The sequence below is a fragment of the Acipenser ruthenus genome, chromosome 22 (genome assembly GCF_902713425.1).
Source record: "Acipenser ruthenus chromosome 22, fAciRut3.2 maternal haplotype, whole genome shotgun sequence".
Lineage (NCBI taxonomy): Eukaryota > Metazoa > Chordata > Actinopteri > Acipenseriformes > Acipenseridae > Acipenser > Acipenser ruthenus.
The window spans coordinates 18,221,583-18,242,044 of record NC_081210.1 but is presented as its reverse complement, the minus strand read 5'-3'; the positions used below and the strand labels follow the sequence as shown (position 1 = coordinate 18,242,044).

Sequence of the window (20,462 nt, the reverse complement as noted above, 5' to 3'; positions counted from 1 at the left end):
CTCTGCTTCCTGCACCTCCATCACAGGGAGTACGGTGGCCGGAGCCCCAGAAAGGGGAGCTACCGGCTACAAAGACAGGGGGAGAGGTCAGGAGACCAGCATCCCCCGCAGCAATTTCGCTGCAGGAGTGGACCAGCATGCTGTCAGCCGTGCCACTACTGGCAGGGGTGCTGACAGCATTGCCAGCCATGGGCCCACTGAAGCCTCCCTTCCCAGCCCGAGACTTTGTCCTGGACTGCTGGGTTTTTAAGGGGGGAGGTGGCCATTGAGGCCATGTGTGCTGCGCACAAGGGGGGGTATATGTGGCAATGTGCCCCGCCCCTGTGTGCATTTGTGTGTTATGTGTTGTATGGTGCGTGTGTTAATGTTGGTGTATAGTCATTGGTACACAGGATATAAACGGGTCTGTGTTTCACGTGTATTTAAAAATGTATAATTGTATTTAGGCACGGGATTGCACATCACTGCACGTGCATTTAAAGTAAGTGATATGCGCGCACGAGGTTGCACATAATTAATTCACGTGCTGGGATTCAAGTGAATAATTAATTAGTAATTGAATCCCAGCACAACATTATAAATAGATGCACGTTTCATTCACTCGGGGTTGGGTGTTCAGGGCGAAGGAACGGGAGAGAGTGAGGAGATAAATTAATAGTGAACAATTGCTACGTGGTACGTGTTTGTTTAGTGTTCGTCCCTGTGTGTCAGTGTCTGTTCGTTTTGTTTATATATTTATTTTGGCGTAAGTGCCGTGTCCTGTTTTGTGTTTAAAACCTTTTTATTTTGCAATAAACCTTCTGAACGCTACCATTGCGTCTCAGTTTCACTCATCACCACCGTCTGTCTGTGTGTTTCTTCCGGGTCTGACGTGTCACTACCAGCCAGCCTTGTGACAGTAATCAATGAAATTGATGATTAATCGATCAATAGAAAGCTAACTGAAATCAATTACCATTCCCAGCGCTGTGATGGAAGTAACCCTCCCATTGCATTTTGATCTACTCCATCCTAATAAGACACTCCCTAGCACCTATATACAGGGCTTATGAAGCTCACAATAAAATCTGGAATAGATGAAGCTGCTACGCAATGGGAGTCTTATTTCCACCCCTGCACCGCAGTCCAGCACTTTATTCAAAGCTTGATTATTCATTAAAGCCTGCAAAATATGGCACCAACATTTACAGGGATTAAACGGAAGATCTGCAAATGCACTTAAGCAACCAGACATCCGTGACGGCATCATTAAATCAATGATTTTGTTTCATTATACCACCTGACAATGTGTGTGTTCTGCACTCACATTGCATGTTCAAGTACTGTAGCTGTAATATCACATTATTCAAAGGATCTAGATGGGGGGGGGGGGGGGGCCGCAATTCCGGTCCTGGTTTTTGTTTCAACTGTATCCTAAATTACTTAAATGGACCAATTAAGTGCTTATTGGAAGCTTAATTGGTCAGTTGGAACAAACACCAGGAGGGACACCAGCCCTCCATGACCGGAATTGCCCACCCCTGATCTACATCAGTGGTTTTCAGCCCTGGTCCTGAGGACCCCATGTGTCTGCTGTGACCAGTGACAATCAGCACGTTACCTTTTTAAACCAGACTTTATCGAGTCTAACTCTGTAAGCTGTAGAATTTGGTTTTATAATTCTGCAACATGCCTCTCAATGTAAATGCTGATTTGGTCTTGCTGGCAATTCTCTGGCTAGCCCTTTTCCCTTATTCAGTAATAAATAACCTACAGTGTGATGAATAATACATTTCCTAACCTTTCCAGACTTAATGAGTGGTTGAAATGCTGCAATGTTTACTCAAGTATTAAGAATTTTCTCTAATCATCTGCCAACTTTCATCATAGACTGGCAGCCTCCTAAGACCGTTCAAATTGCATTGGAGTATAATCCGATAAACCATTGACTTTATAGAAATGTGTTTATTTTCAATAAGCTATTATGAGAGATCCTGTATGCACGTGCGCTGGTTTAGAATGCAATTTTAATTTATAAATTACTCCAGGGGAAATAAATACACTAGATTTAAATGAAAATTAAACTAGATCCCAAAGCAGGAAAGAAATATTTAAGCAATAAGGCACTAGAGGGCATGGGTTGTGCTGGGTAGTGTCACTTCTTGGGGTGTTGTTAGGCACAAGACCAAGAAGTGACAATATCCAGCATAACCCATGCCCTCAAGTGCCATTTTGAGGTATAACCTTCCACAACAGAAAATAGTCCCCATGAACTAAAAATAAGTAAAACATTTTTTAGTTTTGTTTTTGTTTCAGTAAGTAGTGGTTAGGGCTCTGGACTCTTGACCGGAGGGTTGTGGGTTCAATCCCCAGTGGGGGACACTGCTGTTGTACCCTTGAGCAAGGTACTTTACCTAGATTGCTCCAGTAAAAACCCAACTGTAAAAATGGGTAATTGTATGTAAAATAATGTGATATCTGTATAATGTGAAATAATGTATAATGTGATATCTTGTAACAATTGTAAGTCGCCCTGGATAAGGGCGTCTGCTAAGAAATAAATAATAATAATAATAATAATAATAATAATAATAATAATAAATAACTATAAAACCTTGCTTAGTTGTATATCTGTGAGATGCTGTCTTCCTGCATATTCTACGTAACATTGTTGCTAGGTAATTCACTCCCATTGGCTCTACCGTGTACCAAACAGCGTAAGACTTTAAGGTGCTTTGTTGGGATGAAGATTATTCATTATTAAGTAATTAATTTAAAGTCAAATTGTATTTTTTTTTTCAGGAAGCCAGTTATTTAAGCATTAACAGCCCAATTTGTTTTGTGGTATTAATTTCATTTTGAGTTTTTTTCTAGCATGTCAGTGTTACCTTTTTGTATCTGTAAAGAGAGTGAGTGCGTGGTAGTAAAGGAGAAGAGAGGCAGTGAAGAAAGGCGAGAGTCGGTTGGTTAAGACATTGCATGTGGTAATGTAAATACTGTTGGAAAATATAGAAATAGCCACATTTAAAAATGAATGAAGAGTCAGTTTCACAAAACGATGGCTGATACCAACTAAAATGAGGAAAATAAAACAGAATATCTGACAACTGGAGTTACAGAAAATGACTGGTATGTACTACAAATAAAATACCACAACAGTGTCTTGTTTAAAATAGCAAACTGGTTAGTAGTACAAACTAATGTAAACTGGAAGATATGAAAAGACACCTTGATGTCTTCAGTATCTTCCATGACAGCAGGTATCTTGACAGGTGTTTATCTTTGATTTTGGTGGGGTAGTGATACATGGTTAGCACAGGTGCAGTGATTTGCCTTTGTTCCTAAGTCGTTCCTAATCGTGACATTGTGCTGGATATTGTAACGGCGTGGAACCCTGATGGACCAATCAGCATGCAGCATTCCAACAATCTGTTTTATAATAACCATTCAGTAAGAACAGAGCAGCACCCCCTCCCTTATTTGCATTAATTCTCTTGCTCGAATCATCTTGAGTTATCCTCGGTTAGCTTACCCTTGTGCTGTCCAGGGGGTCATCATGTACAAAGGCTTGGACAAACTCTTCAGGGCCAATGTGACTGAGTTGTTCCTGGGGGAGGAAGAAGATCAATACCATGAACAAACATGAGCTGTGTAACATTCACATGTCAGAAGACACCCCAGGAAAAAGGTGCTCTGTCTTACATTGAAGAAAGAATTGGTGTTGAGTAACATGAAATAGCTAAATTATTAAAGGTGTAGCTTCATGTGAACATGTTGTTACTGTCTCCTTATAGCATCAGAATGTTTCCAGTTATTCTGAGCGATTCTTATTGCAGTTACAGTAATTCGTCACATATCCACCCACCACATATTCGCCCTAACCATTTATCTGCCTTGACCAAGCTCTTCAGCACAGTGTGTGTGTGTGACAACCAGAACCAGGGTTGGATACTGAACTGTTGGGAGCATGTCTCAAACCTGACCCCCTGCCATGCAGCCTGGGAAACCCTGGCACACATCAGCACTGGGAAGGGACTGGGGGTTTCCATCTGCACCATGAAACCAGTCTTTAAAACGCAATCTCATCTTGTTATCAACCTGGCCAGCTGCACCATGAAACCAGTCTGTAAAACGAAATTGCATCTCATTATCAAACTGGCCAGCTGCACCATGAAACCAGTCTGTAGAACTCACCTCATCTCGGTATCAACCTGGCCAGCTGCACCATGAAACTAGTCTGTAAAACTCAATCTCATCTCGTTAACAATCTGCAACCAGTCATTACACATGAGTCAAAAATCACCTGTATGTAGAATGTTTTTGTATAACGGCTAGTTATAATTAGTTATACAACTTACAGTATTTCTCTGACAGTATAATATACTCACAGACCTCTGTTCAGTCTACATATTTTCTGTAGCGTGAGACCTGCCTCGATTGCATTGGACACTCATTAGGTAACTTCCACCAGCAATGTGAAGATCAATCCTAACTGGGGCTGACAGACAGACAGAAGGCAGTCCCAAATGAAATGGATTTGATCTGCTGCTGATGGGAATGAACAAGTCTGATTTCAAATCACTTTGAAGTCAGTGCCTGAGCCAGATTTAAACCCAGGCAGAGGTAAGGCACAGTACACTAGAGAGAAGTGGCCTGCAGCCAAGTATCTGCTTCTACACTAACAGGCATTCAATCAGGATCGAGCCAGAATGGAAAGAGGAAGTTTGTATAATAATATACAGCTTTCTCTAAATAGATAATACTGTAAGGTCTCCTATAGTCAAAATACATTCTCAGCATTAGGGTTTTGCTGTAGCGGCTGTGAATCACAGGCAGTGTGGCCTAAAAAATACCTCAGGCTTATACAGTGTACGGTTTTTATGAATTATATGTGTGTTTTGTAAAGAGCCACCATACTTGAAACAGGTATGAAATATCAGTTGTCTCCCTGCAACACTGTCCCAGTGTAAGAATATCACATTTGTTCAATGTGGCATGTTTTACATAAACACATATTATACCACACATGTATTTTCAGTTTAAAACCTGATATCTTGTACTACTTCAGGTTAAAGGAAGCTCTCAATGTTGATGTCTTATTCTTGTGCTATCTGGGTGTGTCTTTCACCTCAGCAGTGTCTTCTGGGTCAAAGCATGTTACTGGCTGAAAGAATGTCAGTCAATAGGAAAGCAGCCAATTGGTTACTGACAGGACCGAAGCCAGTAAAGGGGTGGGGACAATGTCACTCTCACAGGTGAAATGACCTAGGAAGTGCAAGCTAGTCTAAAATCGTGGCTTGCAAACAGACATTTCTTTAACCTAGTGTAGTACCACATACCATGTTTTAAAATGAAAACATGGGTTTGCTAGAACCGGTTTGTTTCAAAACTGCACATTTGAAACCTATATAATGAATGGATGTGCATGGCAGATGCATTTTATGTAGGGTTACCATATGGCTCCAGATTAACCGGACGCTTTGAGACAGACCGGGATTTCAAAATTCCCCCTAAATTGAAAGTAATTCACGTATAAATGAGCTCCACCTTTGCTGAGATTAATCCTGCTGTGGTGGAATTGCTTGGGCGCAGCAAACAAGTCACACTGATCAGCTGCTTCTGATCAGATCTTAATGAACGAACAGCTAATCTATCAATAGAGCAACGAGATGACGATGCTTTGATTGTATTTGCAGAATAATACGGGCGATTGAATTTTAACAAACAGAAAAAAACAGCAACTGGCTGCAATTCATTCTTAGTATAATACAATTATTTGACGCGCATGCTGGTATTTAAGCACTATTATTAATTGTAGCTAAGGATGGTTCATTTACACATTCATTTATTTCAATTTAGGGGCAAGTTTGAAATCCCGTTCTGTCTCACAGCGTTCGGTTAATCTGGAGCCACATGGTAACCCTATTTTATGGAACTATTTCGTTAGCTACATTTACTGGGATAAATGTGTCCCAGTGTTGAGTGTCGGCTGGAAGACTTACCAGCTCCACGTGGGTTAGCTGCTGTGCCAGCGTGTAAGGGTCGTTGCAGATGGTCAGTATGTCCCTCTGAATGGGAGGGGGTTTGCTCTTGTAGGCAACCAGCTTGTCCGAGACGGAGGCGTTAACTTTAACAATGCTTTCCTCCCCTTGGTTCAAGGAGGCCAGCTTCTGGTTCAGATTCTGAAGGAGCTGGTTCATCGTTTTCCAGTATGCCTGTTCGAAAGGGTTTTATTGTTAGCATCACGTTGAAATAAGTTTAATAAAACAGAAACCAAGACAAATATGTAATTACATTAGAATCTTAATTAACTAGTCTCCCTGCTGACTGAATATTTATGGCTGCTTAATCTTTTATCATCTTTTACCGTCTGAACACATTTGCAGAAATGAACGGTGGCAAAATGCTTGGGTTAGTCAAAAGTGTAGAGTACCAATCAAAGGCGGTTCTGGTGAGGTTGTATAACACACTGGTGAGACAGCACTAAGAACACTGTAATCAGTTCTGGTCCCCACGATACAAAAAGGACTTTGCTGTGTTGGAAACAGTACAGCAAAGGAAACCTGAGTAATCACAGGGCTATACAACATGAGTGATGAAGATAGGCTGAGCAAATGTAATCTATTTAGTCCAGAACAAAGAAAGGTAGTTTTTAAAATGAAGGAGTCAACAAAGTTAACCCTATTCATTATTTTATTCACAAGGACAAAGAGTTTGAAATTAGGACACAGACCCTTTTTTACACAGAGATAGGTGAGGGTATGGAATGGGATACCGAGTAATTGACGCTGAATCATTGGTACCCTTTAAGAAACAACTAGACAACATTTTGGGATCAATCAGCAACTAGGAACTGGGCAAGAAGCCTCCTCTCATTCAAAACTTTTCTTATGTTCTGATGATTAGAAACAAGCATTATATTTACAGACAGTGGGGACTTTATCTAAATATCACTGTCAACATTTTACACATTTTTACAGACAGAAATACACAAAAGACTCAAGTGCAATGTTAGATGTTTCATAACCTTGATACACACATGTTATTGATGTAAACAATGGCAGTGTTTCAATTCAGAAACATTGAGATTGACTATACCCAAGTACCTAAGAATTGGGGTACCATTAATAAATCCATAGAGGAACTCCCAGTTATCATATTGTATTATTGTGTGCCAACGAGGGGTTTGTTTTATGCCTATAGTGTTCCTTGTTTGATCTAAATCATTTTAGCTTTTTAGAAATTATATAAAAAAGGGATTCATTCTTTTTAGTTACAGACGTGCTCAAATTTGTTAGTACCCTTACAGCTCATTGAAATAATGCTTCATTCCTCCTGAAAAGTGATGAAATTAAAAGCTATTTTATCATGTATACTTGCATGCCTTTGGTATGTCATAGAATAAAGCAAAGAAGCTATGAAAAGAGATGAATTATTGCTGATTCTTCAAAGATATTCTAAAATGGCCTGGACACATTTGTTGGTACCCCTTAGAAAAGATAATAAATAATTGGATTATAGTGATATTTCAAACTAAGTAGTTTCTTTAATTAGTATCACACATGTCTCCAATCTTGTAATCAGTCATTCAGCCTATTTAAATGGAGAAAAGTAGTCACTGTGCTGTTTGGTATCATTGTGTGCACCACACTGAACATGGACCAGAGAAAGCAAAGGAGAGAGTTGTCTGAGGAGATCAGAAAGAAAATAATAGACAAGCATGGTAAACGTAAAGGCTACAAGACCATCTCCAAGCAGCTTGATGTTCCTGTGACAACAGTTGCAAATATTATTAAGAAGTTTAAGGTCCATGGAACTGTAGCCAACCTCCCTGGGCGCAGCCGCAAGAGGAAAATCGACCCCAGATTGAACAGAAGGATAGTGCGAATGGTAGAAAAAGAACCAAGGATAACTGCCAAAGAGATACAAGCTGAACTCCAAAGTGAAGGTACGTCAGTTTCTGATCGGCTCCATGGAAGAAGACCCAGGAGGACTCCACTTTTGAAAGGAAAACATAAAAAAGCCAGACTGGAATTTGCTAAAATGCATATTGACAAGCCACAATCCTTCTGGGAGAATGTCCTTTGGACAGATGAGTCAAAACTGGAGCTTCTTGGCAAGTCACATCAGCTCTATGTTCACAGACGAAAAAATGAAGCTTTCAAAGAAAAGAACACCATACCTACAGTGAAACATGGAGGAGGCTCGGTTATGTTTTGGGGCTGCTTTGCTGCGCCTGGCACAGGGTGCCTTGAATCTGTGCAGGGCACAATGAAATCTCAAGACTATCAAGGCATTCTGGAGCGAAATGTACTGCCCAGTGTCAGAAAGCTCTGTCTCAGTCGCAGGTCATGGGTCCTCCAACAGGATAATGACCCAAAACACACAGCTAAAAGCACCCAAGAATGGATAAGAACAAAACATTGGACTATTCTGAAGTGGCCTTCTATGAGTCCTGATCTGAATCCTATCGAACATCTATGGAAAGAGCTGAAACTTGCAGTCTAGAGAAGGCACCCATCCAACCTGAGACAGCTGGAGCAGTTTGCTCAGGAAGAGTGGGCCAAACTACCTGTTAACAGGTGCAAAAGTCTCATTGAGAGCTACAGAAAACGTTTGATTGCAGTGATTGCCTCTAAAGGTTGTGCAACAAAATATTAGGTTAGCGGTCCCATCATTTTTGTCCATGCCATTTTCATTTGTTTTATTATTTACAATATTATGTTGAATAAAAAATCAAAAGCAAAGTCTGATTTCTATTAAATATGGAATAAACAATGGTGGATGCCAATTACTTTTGTCAGTTTCAAGTTATTTCAGAGAAAATTGTGCATTCTTCGATTTTTGTGGAGGGGTACCAACAAATAAACAGCTTTAAATTCAAAGCCAGTGTCCCTGGTGACTGGCTCAAAGTCTGACCTCTGACCTCTGGCTTCAAGTGCATGTTTTGCTCAAGCTAGCACAGGCAGCTGAATAATCCACTCCTATTTGATTAGTGAAAGATTCCAGTAAGTCTGTGATGTTACGTTATAAAACAGCAGAAATAACCCTCAGAACAGGTCCTACTTATCATTTCCAAAAATATACATTTTCATTTTACTACACTGCAGTTATACCTCCTTTCAAACCTGTATATATAAGCATGTTCTCTATTTGTGACTTTGTCACTTCCCAGGACCTTTGATGTAAACAGCCCTCTGGATAACAGCGGTTATGTTTAAATAGGACGGTATCTGTATGTTTATTTTTAATGCCACGCTTTGCAGAGGGTTAGCCGTAAATCAAAGCAAAAAACAAAACATAACTCTGTACTTAAATAGTCCCTAGCTACGAAATACATTCAATAGATATAGAATCAATGTCACCGGGTCTGTAAACAGCTCCAGCCTTAACACAGGCAACCCCTGCAACATTATTCTTATATACCTGCCTGCTTGATTACAGGAAGGTGTGCCTCCATACCTGGATCCCCTCCAATCACAGAGCTGAAACATATTTTTCCCAAAATATTGCAAAATATTCTGTTTCCATAAGTGTAAATTGTATGATATAACTGCTTCTGATATACTAAAAAGCGGCGTGCTTCTTGTATATCCTAAGGTACAGTGCTTGTTTCTGGCATGCAGAACCTGTAAATGGTACCACATGTATCACCATCCAGCTGATGCTCACTCGGGTGGGCAGTCCTTTGCTGTGGAATCACAATGCTCTGAGGAATCCAACTGAGTCCCAGCACTGCTCATTAGATGAATATTAAGCTTTTTAAATGTTGAGCTCATGAATTAAATATCAACCTGGTATGGGTCTGAAATATCCATTATCTTATATAATGTATTCTTCTTGTAGTTCAGAACCACTTTTGATGTCATTTTCTTTTTCAGTCATCCTGGTGACTTTTTAACCTGTTCCCAATGTTGAATGTCTTGCTGCTGTATTTCTCACACCCACTAGGGGATTTTGGCATTTACACTAGTGGGGTTCCCGTAGTTAAACCAGGCACAGACCATAATAACAGTGAGTAAGTTAGTGAATCAGAGAGCGATGGAGAATCTGCCATTACCTTAGTGTGCCTGTTTCTTGTGCTCCTCCAGATAGAGAAAGAAAGATATATAAATAAATGAGTGTTCATTTTGAAGCCGGACCAACGTTGATCATTTCAACAAGTACTATACTGGTAATATTATAGTATTGCATAGCCTTTCAATTGCGTCTCCATCTTCTGACACATCTCAGCTGCCGCAGTTTCTCTTTTCATCAGCAAAAAATTACTTTTCTTTTAAAAGCTGCATTAAAAAATGTTCATGAAGTTCGCTGTGCAGCCATTTTAATATACTGGTACTGTACTGAGAGTAATATCTGTAGTGGGCAGTACTGTGTACAGTCGGTCTTGTTCAAGCGCACCAGAATAATTGACATGAGCAAATGTAAATTGGTACCCTAACTAAAAACCTCAAATCCAAGTCGCTCCCCCCAAATTTGAACTTTTATTTTGGCCACAAAAGTGCGACTTAAACTCGAGTAAATACGGTAACACATCCCACTCACACACAGCGCCTCACCAGAACAATCCTGTTTAAAACAGCGGAAGGACACACCAATGAAAATCATTATCAAGACTGTAAGTGCCTGATTGGTATGTTAGTAAGCAATGATTATAAATGCCATTATGTTACTGCAGGGTGCTGTGATGTGCCTTTAACCCCACAGCCATTGTGATATTTCAGCAAATCACAACGCCCTGGAGTACCATCATTCTTAATTAAATAACATGGCAAACCAGGGTAAACTACGGTAAATGCATAGTATAACCAAGAGAAAAGCATGGGAAAACTGCAAAATGACTGTACAAATATACCATGGAAAACTTTGATAAGGGAAGATAATAATAATAATAATAATAATAATAATAATAATAATAATTTATACAAGAAAGGCCAGCTCATTAGTAACCAAACCAGTGTTTAATATATTCCATCTTCATTATCTTCAAGGGTCCTGCCCTCTTTTGAATTATTTATCAGTATTTCTGATTAGCATGCCTTTCTTATGCTGGAACATAGATAATCCTTTTAAGCTTTGGCTTGAAACTAAGAATACAAACAATGGCAACTATTCAAGCCTTAACTGTTTCTCCGTTAGTGATTTCTGGTATCACAGAAGCAATAAAGAAGACTTCAAACAACTTGAGTTGTGTAAAACAAACAGTGAATTCTCTGTTTTGATCACCTGTCAAATAAGAATGGACTGTCATCTTTTAAACTGAACGCAGGGCAAATATATACCCTGAATTCAAGATAGGTGAGTAACCGACAAGGATAAAAATAACACACTGTCGGTATGAGTCCCATGAGAATGTAGGTCCCTGTGTAAGATATCAACAGCATATCTCCTCAAAACTAACAGCCATGCACATGTTACAGGCAGTGTTATACTAACAGCCATGCACATGTTACAGGAAGACCCAAAAAGCTGTTCAACAAGGATGAACAATACTTGAAGATAATATCCTTAAGGAACAGAAAGAAGACAAGCGTTGAATTGACAACAGAACTGGCAGAAGGCACAGATGTCGTTGTCCATCAAATCAACAGTACGAAGGTCACTCTTGAAATCAGGACTTAAAGAATGTGTTGCAGTAAGAATACCTCTGTTAAGAAAGGGGAACAAGACTAAAAGGCTAAAATATGCACAAGAACACAGAAATTGGACTATGGAACAATGGTCAAAAGTGCTTTGGACTGTTGATGGATGGACAGTGACATCTGTGCCTTCTGCCAGTTCTGTTATCAATTCAACATTGAGACGGTTACGTTATTTGCTTTAGATTGCAACCAGATTAGTGACTCACAAAAGTATGTCGATGCAAAAGGCACAAGCACTTTCATGGCTTCGCAGACTAGTTCTTTGCAGTCCATGTGCAGAGATAACCAAAAATCACGAAGTAATTGTTTTGGAAAAGTTTCAGGGTATTATCGCATGCTAAATCCACAAGCTTGTCCTGCACTGTTGGGGGCAAGGCTGTATTTTTAACAGCATCTTCAAATGGGTCTCTTACCCAAAGGCTTCCTGTTGCTGTAACCTGAGGAAAATAATGCTGCAGCTGGTTTTATAGGCCTTGCAAGTGCGACAGGATGATGTCCTTTATCTTCAACTCACAGAATTCATTTTCCCTCATGACATCTGCCATCAGAGAGAAAGTTTCAAAACTGCCACCCTGCACAACAGATATTAAGCTTTTGAATGAATGCTTCGATCTTGTCATTCATAAAAAAAAAAGGTTATATATCACGTCCCTGTAGACTTTTGTTGAGTTCATTGAGCCGACCAAACACATCCGCGAGATAAGCAAGCATTGCAAGCCACTGTGAATCTTGGAGAAGTCCAGCATAAGGAAATCATCATTTCTCCAGAAAAAACACTGCTTCTCATCTCAGCTCATACAAACATATCAAAACCTCCCCACGTGAAATCCATCATACTTTAGTATGAAACAGCAATTGCTGATGTTCATTACTTCGCAAATCAAGGAAAACAAACGTGCATTAGTTGGTCGACCTTTGATGGAGTTCACCACTTTTACAGCCTCATCAAGCACCTTGTGAAGATCAACATATTCTTAGCAGCTAAAGCTTCACAAGGTATTGAACAATGAGTCCAAGTAGCATTGCAAACAACATGCTGAATTCGAGTCTCCAGACCACTGTTCTTTCCAGTCATAGCTCTGGCACTAATAGTACATTCCCAATACACAGCTCCCAGTCCAGCCCAGCATCTTTACCTGCCTCAGAAAAAGTGTCATGAATGCTTTCCCCAGTAGCTTGACCTGAAAGTGGACGACAAAACAATACATCCTCCTACACGGATACGTCACAAATGTATCTTACAAAAGCTAATAGCTGTGCAGCCCCTGATATATCAGTCGATTCATTGAGTTGGATAGCAAAACAGTAAAGCTGTTCATGAACGTCAGCAGCCATTTCATGAATACGCCGTCCAACCGAATCGTTTGAAAGGGGCTTGCGGAGTCAGGTCCCAGCATAATGGTTGCCATTTCTCAATAGTGTGGGGCTTACCGCCTTTTGCTATCCTTAAAGCCTATTGTTTTTTCAGATTCACCAACTTCCTCTGGAAAAAATCTATTGGTTTGTCCTTCAGGGAAGGATGCTTGGTTTCTAAATGATGGTGCATTTTTGAAGGCTTCACACTTTCACGAGCACGTATTTCACCATAAAGAACACACTGTGGATTAGTCGCAGATCCAGCAGATGTAAACCCCAGCTCAATATATCTGTCATCATATTTCCGACTTTTCGCTTTTGAAACATGACTTCCATGCTCACATTCCTCACTGGCCATCTTAGAAGCAGGCTTTTTCAAAAACGATCCATTTTATTACACAATGTAGTTCGAATACTGAAACTCATCCACAAAAAAGCTTGTCTTTGTAAAATGGTCATTTAGTTTATTACGTTTTCATATGAGATGAACTCTTCTTTGCTTCATTGATTGCTCTCTTTTATGGTTACCAGAATAATCAGTGAGAAATGTCAAGGAAAGGACCACTTAAGTATCATACCCAATTCTAAAGACATCACTGTTCACCCTTCAGTTTAGCGCGTAACCTCCAAATACGGCGGTATATCTGTAACTAAGTAACTTCTGGTTACATAAAGATATAGGCGGGACCCACAGATATGAAGGAAGGAGGAGAAAGTCGGACGTACTAATTAGTAGTACTATAGGGAGGGCGTGTTGTTTTTGTAAGTCGATGTGCATAAAGGTAATACATTTAATAAATAAATAAAGTTTATTCCACTAAATCCTTTGCGACCCCCAGTTTGAGAACACCTGGTTTAGATCATTAAGACAGACCCCAGTACATTGCATAACATATTTTATCCTTGTATTGAGAGATCTAGGATGGAATAACCTTTTTCAAAGTCAATGCTGCAGCGTGAATCTTGCTTTCATTCAAATTCAATGACAGGCAAATCATGCTGTTCCTCATTACACTGTGGTACTAAGCAAATTGAATTCAGCTGTCAAATACAAGTTTAAACATACTTTCTTCTCATTAGATTACACTTATTGTATAAACAGGGTATGTTCACGGAGTGCTCTGGTTATTTCACTCGTGGAAGCTGTGTGTACCTCATCGCAGGAAGCGATCCTGTGGATCATTCCCTTCACGTGTGCCACCATCTTCTCCTCTCTGAAGTCATACGGGAACGTCTCCGCCCACTCTGTCAGGAGCTGCAGGATTTTGGGCCCAAATTTTCTGACTTTTGCCTAAAAACAAGAGAAAAAAATCTTTACTAACAATGTTTTAGATAACAAGAGGAAACACAATACTCAATAGTAGAACAATACTAATCATTCTGAATGCTTCTGGTTTCTGTTGCTCAACTATTGAGCTATTTGATTTTTCACTAAATTCATCTGACTTTGAGCTACTTTAATCTGTCTGGAATGAACAGCCTTCCTCAGTCCATTCAAATCATGTGACTTTTCAACTCTGCTAGCCTACTCTACTTATAAACAGGCAGAGAGAGTACTTGCCCTACAAGATGACTGCAAACACCATACAATAGTAAATGAAAGATAAAAAAAAGCATTTAAAATGATATTTGAAGCTATATACATGCTCTGAGTTGTGTTTTGCTGAACTTTGCACTGGTACAAAGAGCATTTACACTCCTAAACTAATCTAAAGAATATTTACAGATACAAAACGTGTCCCACCTTATCAAGTACAGGGTCGTTAAGGTTCTGCTGTTCGATGCACATGTGGCACAATCTGGAGAGCAGGTCATGAGGTTCAATGAAGAGTCTGGAGCTCAGGAGGAATGTAAATATGTAGGCTTTCTGCAAAAGAAAAGAGAGCACAGGTCACACCTTTAATATTGATATAGCAGCCCAAACAAAGGGAAAGGCTATTAAAGGGAGCATTGATGTAGAGGTCAGAATTCTAAAAAAAAACCCCACTAAAAACAAAAAAGAATCCTGGCCTACAGTGGGAAGAATGACTGCATGCTTTAAAGCTGAGGGAACACGAAGCCACTTTTCAGGAGACAAGGTTAGTGTGGCAAACCAGGGAGACTTGGGGTTTGATACAGCAAAGCTGCCTCAAACTAGATCTCCCGGTCTCCTGGAACCAGGTTTCAAGCCACTGTTGCTGAAAAAGTGGCTTTGTGTTCCTTCAGTTAAAAAAAATCTATTTAAAATTAATAAAGAGTCTTGTGCGTGCTCGTTATTGGGAAGTGAGAGGTCATCAGCACTGTTTCTCTGGATACTGTAGAGCTAGAAATGAATTAACCAGCACAGCACTTTGAATGTGCACAAGTGTTTTTGAACAAATTAAGATTCCCTGTGCATAGGCTATTTCTCATATTTAGCTGTATTCAGCAAGTCTTCACTGACAGAGACTCTCGTCTCTCTCCAATGTCTGAGGATAACTGATACTAATGTAAGAGCTATCAGCAATATTTTAGGATTTAAAAAACATTACCTTAAATAATTGTATAAAAAAGTAATGGAGTGACAGCAGTGTGCATTGAGCTGTGAAAATATGCAAATGCTACCACTGTGAGAGCCATCAACAGCACACACCATTGTAGCAGAGACTGTACTGCCATTGCCACTTACCGCTGGTGCCAATGCACTTTCAATGAAGATCACTAGGATGGCTACTACACTGGTCTTGTGTGTTGAGTCCATTTTTTATGGAGCAAGGCCTGGGTATTAATGAGGAAGAAGTGGCTGCATGTTAATAAGGCTATTGGGAATTCCCATTCAGTACATTTGAATATCAGGTATGTACATTCATGTTTGTTGAGCAATAAGGGGAGGTGGGGGGGGGGGGGGGGGACTTTAAAGGTTGTGTCAATTTCACACCAACACATATTTCAGTGTTGGGTTTCCACATTAAACTCTTTCAGCACTCTGTAACTGTACAGAAACACTGCCCTCAATAATGAAAAGTGTAAATTATTAATAAGCTTCAGTGTCCCAGGCACAACTATAGCTATAGTTATAGTTGTATTTTCATTTTAGTTTACTGGGCTGCTATTTTTTCCTATACTACTAGGACTGCAGTTCTTAATTTGAATGCCATTTACTTCAATTTGAAAGCAAACCTTGGTGGTAGTTTGCTTGTCAGTTACTTCTTATAAGATAGCTCTAACTGTGTAGGGACACAAGCCTTGACCTACAGACGTGCTCAAATTTGTTGGTACCTGTCACAAAGACGACCAGAGTGGGTGGCGTCAGACCAGAAAGGATTTCAAACACAGACACAGAGACGGTGGTTGTGATGAGCTGAGTGCAATGGTGGCACTCAGCGTTTAATAACAAAATAACAGGTTTAAATAACGGAATACAAAACAGGACACGGCACTACACGCCAAAATAAATAGACATACAAAACGGACTAACACTAAACAAACGGTGCACGGACAGACAGACAGACACGGTGAGTACAAACAAACTTATCTTTACGTTTAATGATTTTACTTATTTTAACTCTCCTCTCTCTCTCACCCGTTCTCCTCTTCCGAACACCCAACCCCGTCTGAGTGCTACGTGTCTCTATATATACTGTTGTGCTGGGATTCAATTACTAATTAATTATTCACTTGAATCCCAGCACGTGAATTAATTCTGTGCAACCCCGTGCGCACATATTACATTTAACCAGCACGTGAAGTGATTTGTGCTCTCCTCGTGCCTAAATACAAATCTACACTTTTTAAACACACGTGAAACACAGACCCGTTTATATCCCGTGTACCAATCTATACACCAACATTAACATACGCACGCATACATACAACACAACACACACAAATGCACACAGGGGCGGGGCGCATTGCCACATATACCCCCCCTTGTGCGCAGCACACATGGCCTCAACGGCCACCTCCCCCCTTAAAAACCCAGCAGTCCAGGACAAAGTCTCGGGCTGGGAAGGGAGGCTTCAGTGGGCCCATGGCTGGCCATGCTGTCAGCACCCCTGCCGGTAGTGGCACGGCTGACAGCCTGTTGGTCCCGTCCTGCAGCGAAAAAGCTGCGGGGGCAGGTGGTCCCCCGACCTCCCCCTTCTTCGTAGCCGGCAGCTCCCTCCTGTGGGGCTCCGGCCACAAGAACTCCTGCAGCGAAACTGCTGCTGGGGAAAGTGGTCTCCAGACCTCCTCCCCCTTCTTCGTGGCCGGCAGCTCCCCTTTCTGGGGCTCCGGCCACCGTACTCCCTGCGGAGGTACGGGCAGCAGAGGCAGCTCCTGCTCCTCTGCTCCCGGCGGTGGTGGAGGCAGAGGCAGCTCCAGCTCCTCTGCTCCTGGCGGTGGTGGAGGCAGAGGCAGCTCCAGCTCCTCTGCTCCTGGCGGTGGTGGAGGCAGAGGCAGCTCCAGCTCCTCTGCTCCTTGCGGTGGTGGTGGCGGAGGCAGAGGCAGCTCCTGCTCCTCTGCTCCTTGCGGTGGTGGTGGCGGAAACAGAGGCAGCTCCAGCTCCTCTGCTCCTGGTGGTGGTGGAGGCAGAGGCAGCTCCAGCTCCTCTGCTCCTGGCGGTGGTGGAGGCAGAGGCAGCTCCAGCTCCTCTGCTCCTGGCGGTGGTGGAGGCAGAGGCAGCTCCAGCTCCTCTGCTCCTGGCGGTGCTGGCTCCCTCTGCTGTGGCGGCTGGGCATGTGCGCGCCGTGCTGCCTTCAGCAGCATAGCGAGAGGCTGCTGGGGGACACCAGCATCCTGCCCTTCTCCCCCCCAAAAATTTTCAGGGGGTTGAGCCTGTAACCCCTCCCCTTCCGGCTCTTGGGGCTGAACCAGCAGGCATTTCCCCTCTGCTGGTGGCTTGGGTCCCAGAGCTGTGGAAGCCCCGACTTGCCTCCCTTTGGGCTGTGGACGCACCGACTCCTCCCTTTTGGGCTGTGGACGCACCGACTCCTCCCTTTTGGGCTGTGGACGCACCGACTCCTCCCTTTTGGGCTGTGGACGCACCGACTCCCCCCTCTTGGGCTGTGGACGTTCGGGCTCCCCCCACTCAGGCGTAGGACGTTCGGGCTCCTCCCACTCAGGCGTAGGACGTTCGGGCTCCTCCCACTCAGGCGTAGGACGTTCGGGCTCCTCCCACTCAGGCGTAGGACGTTCGGGCTCCTCCCACTCAGGCGTAGGACGTTCGGGCTCCTCCCACTCAGGCGTAGGACGTTCGGGCTCCTCCCACTCAGGCGTAGGACGTTCGGGCTCCTTCCGCTTGGGCTGTGGAGGCAAAACCAGCAGGCATTCACCCTCTGCTGGTGGAGATGGGGACAGCAGGTACTCACCCTCTGCTGGTGGAGATGGGGACAGCAGGTACTCCTCTGCTGGTGGTCCTGCTACCTGGGCTGCTGTTCCATTTATGGTTGCCTCCAGGTAGCTGAGGACAAACTCCACACCTTCCTCCAAGGTGTTTGGGGTGTGTTCCTCCTGATATGCCTCCCATCTCTCACAGTCCATCATCCACAGAGCCCGGACGACCATGGGCAGAGACTGGGCCTCCAGCCCAGCATTCTCCAGGAACCAGCCCCGCAGTTTGATGGCGTCTTCTGCCATTGACTCTTTTTTTTTTTTTTTCCCCAAAACAATATTTGTAATCTTTTTTTTTTTTTTTTTTTTTTTAAATCCAGACCCCTCCTGGTCTGACGCTTGGAGGCGCGGCTATCCCACGATGACACCACGTGTCACAAAGACGGCCAGAGTGGGTGGCGTCAGACCAGAAAGGATTTCAAACACAGACACAGAGACGGTGGTTGTGATGAGCTGAGTGCAATGGTGGCACTCAGCGTTTAATAACAAAATAACAGGTTTAAATAACGGAATACAAAACAGGACACGGCACTACACGCCAAAATAAATAGACATACAAAACGGACTAACACTAAACAAACGGTGCACGGACAGACAGACAGACACGGTGAGTACAAACAAACTTATCTTTACGTTTAATGATTTTACTTATTTTAACTCTCCTCTCTCTCTCACCCGTTCTCCTCTTCCGAACACCCAACCCCGTCTGAGTGCTACGTGTCTCTATATATACTGTTGTGCTGGGATTCAATTACTAATTAATTATTCACTTGAATCCCAGCACGTGAATTAATTCTGTGCAACCCCGTGCGCACATATTACATTTAACCAGCACGTGAAGTGATTTGTGCTCTCCTCGTGCCTAAATACAAATCTACACTTTTTAAACACACGTGAAACACAGACCCGTTTATATCCCGTGTACCAATCTATACACCAACATTAACATACGCACGCATACATACAACACAACACACACAAATGCACACAGGGGCGGGGCGCATTGCCACAGTACCCCTTTACAAAAAACGAAGAATGCACAATTTTCTCTGAAATAACTTGAAACTGACAAAAGTAATTGGCATCCACCATTGTTTATTCCATATTTAATAGAAATCAGACTTTGCTTTTGATTTTTTATTCAACATAATATTGTAAATAATAAAACAAATGAAAATGGCATGGACAAAAATGATGGGACCGCTAACCTAATATTTTGTTGCACAACCTTTAGAGGCAATCACTGCAATCAAACGTTTTCTGTAGCTCTCAATGAGACTTCTGTACCTGTTAACAGGTAGTTTGGCCCACTCTTCCTGAGCAAACTACTCCAGCTGTCTCAGGTTTGATGGGTGCCTTCTCCAGACCTCAAGTTTCAGCTCTTTCCCATAGATGTTCGATAGGATTCAGATCAGGACTCATAGAAGGCCACTTCAGAATAGTCCAATGTTTTGTTCTTATCCATTCTTGGGTGCTTTTAGCTGTGTGTTTTGGGTCATTATCCTGTTGGAGGACCCATGACCTGCGACTGAGACAGAGCTTTCTGACACTGGGCAGTACGTTTCGCTCCAGAATGCCTTGATAGTCTTGAGATTTCATTGTGCCCTGCACAGATTCAAGGCACCCTGTGCCAGGCGCAGCAAAGCAGCCCCAAAACATAACCAAGCCTCCTCCATGTTTCACTGTATGTATGGTGTTCTTTTCTTTGAAAGCTTCATTTTTTCGTCTGTGAACATAGAGCTGATGTGACTTGCCAAAAAGCTCCAGTTTTGACTCATCTCTCCAAAGGACATTCTCCCAGAAGGACTGTGGCTTGTCAATATGCAATTTAGCAAATTCCAGTCTGGCTTTTTTATGTTTTTCTTTCAAAAGTGGAGTCCTCCTGGGTCTTCTTCCATGGAGCCCACTTTCGCTCAAAAAGCGACGGATGATGCGATCAGAAACTGACGTACCTTCACCTTGGAGTTCAGCTTGTATCTCTTTGGCAGTTATCCTTGGTTCTTTTTCTACCATTCGCACTATCCTTCTGTTCAATCTGGGGTCGATTTTCCTCTTGCGGCCGCGCCCATGGAGGTTGGCTACAGTTCCATGGACCTTAAACTTCTTAATAATGTTTGCAACTGTTGTCACAGGAACATCAAGCTGCTTGGAGAT

General features: G+C 42.3%; 1 protein-coding gene across 2 annotated transcripts in view; it reads right to left on the bottom strand.

Moving 5' to 3' along the window:
* Positions 1–20,462, bottom strand: part of LOC117431662 (ras-GEF domain-containing family member 1C-like) — a 72,185-nt gene that overhangs the window by 29,489 nt on the left and 22,234 nt on the right. For both annotated transcript variants that reach the window (XM_058996049.1, XM_034926987.2), the window contains exons 3-6: positions 14,722–14,844; positions 14,131–14,268; positions 5,982–6,194; positions 3,512–3,586 (exon numbers count right to left, since the gene is read on the bottom strand). In XM_058996049.1, the coding sequence (XP_058852032.1) occupies positions 3,512–3,586; positions 5,982–6,194; positions 14,131–14,268; positions 14,722–14,844 (549 nt within the window). The remainder of the gene's footprint in view (positions 1–3,511; positions 3,587–5,981; positions 6,195–14,130; positions 14,269–14,721; positions 14,845–20,462) is intronic.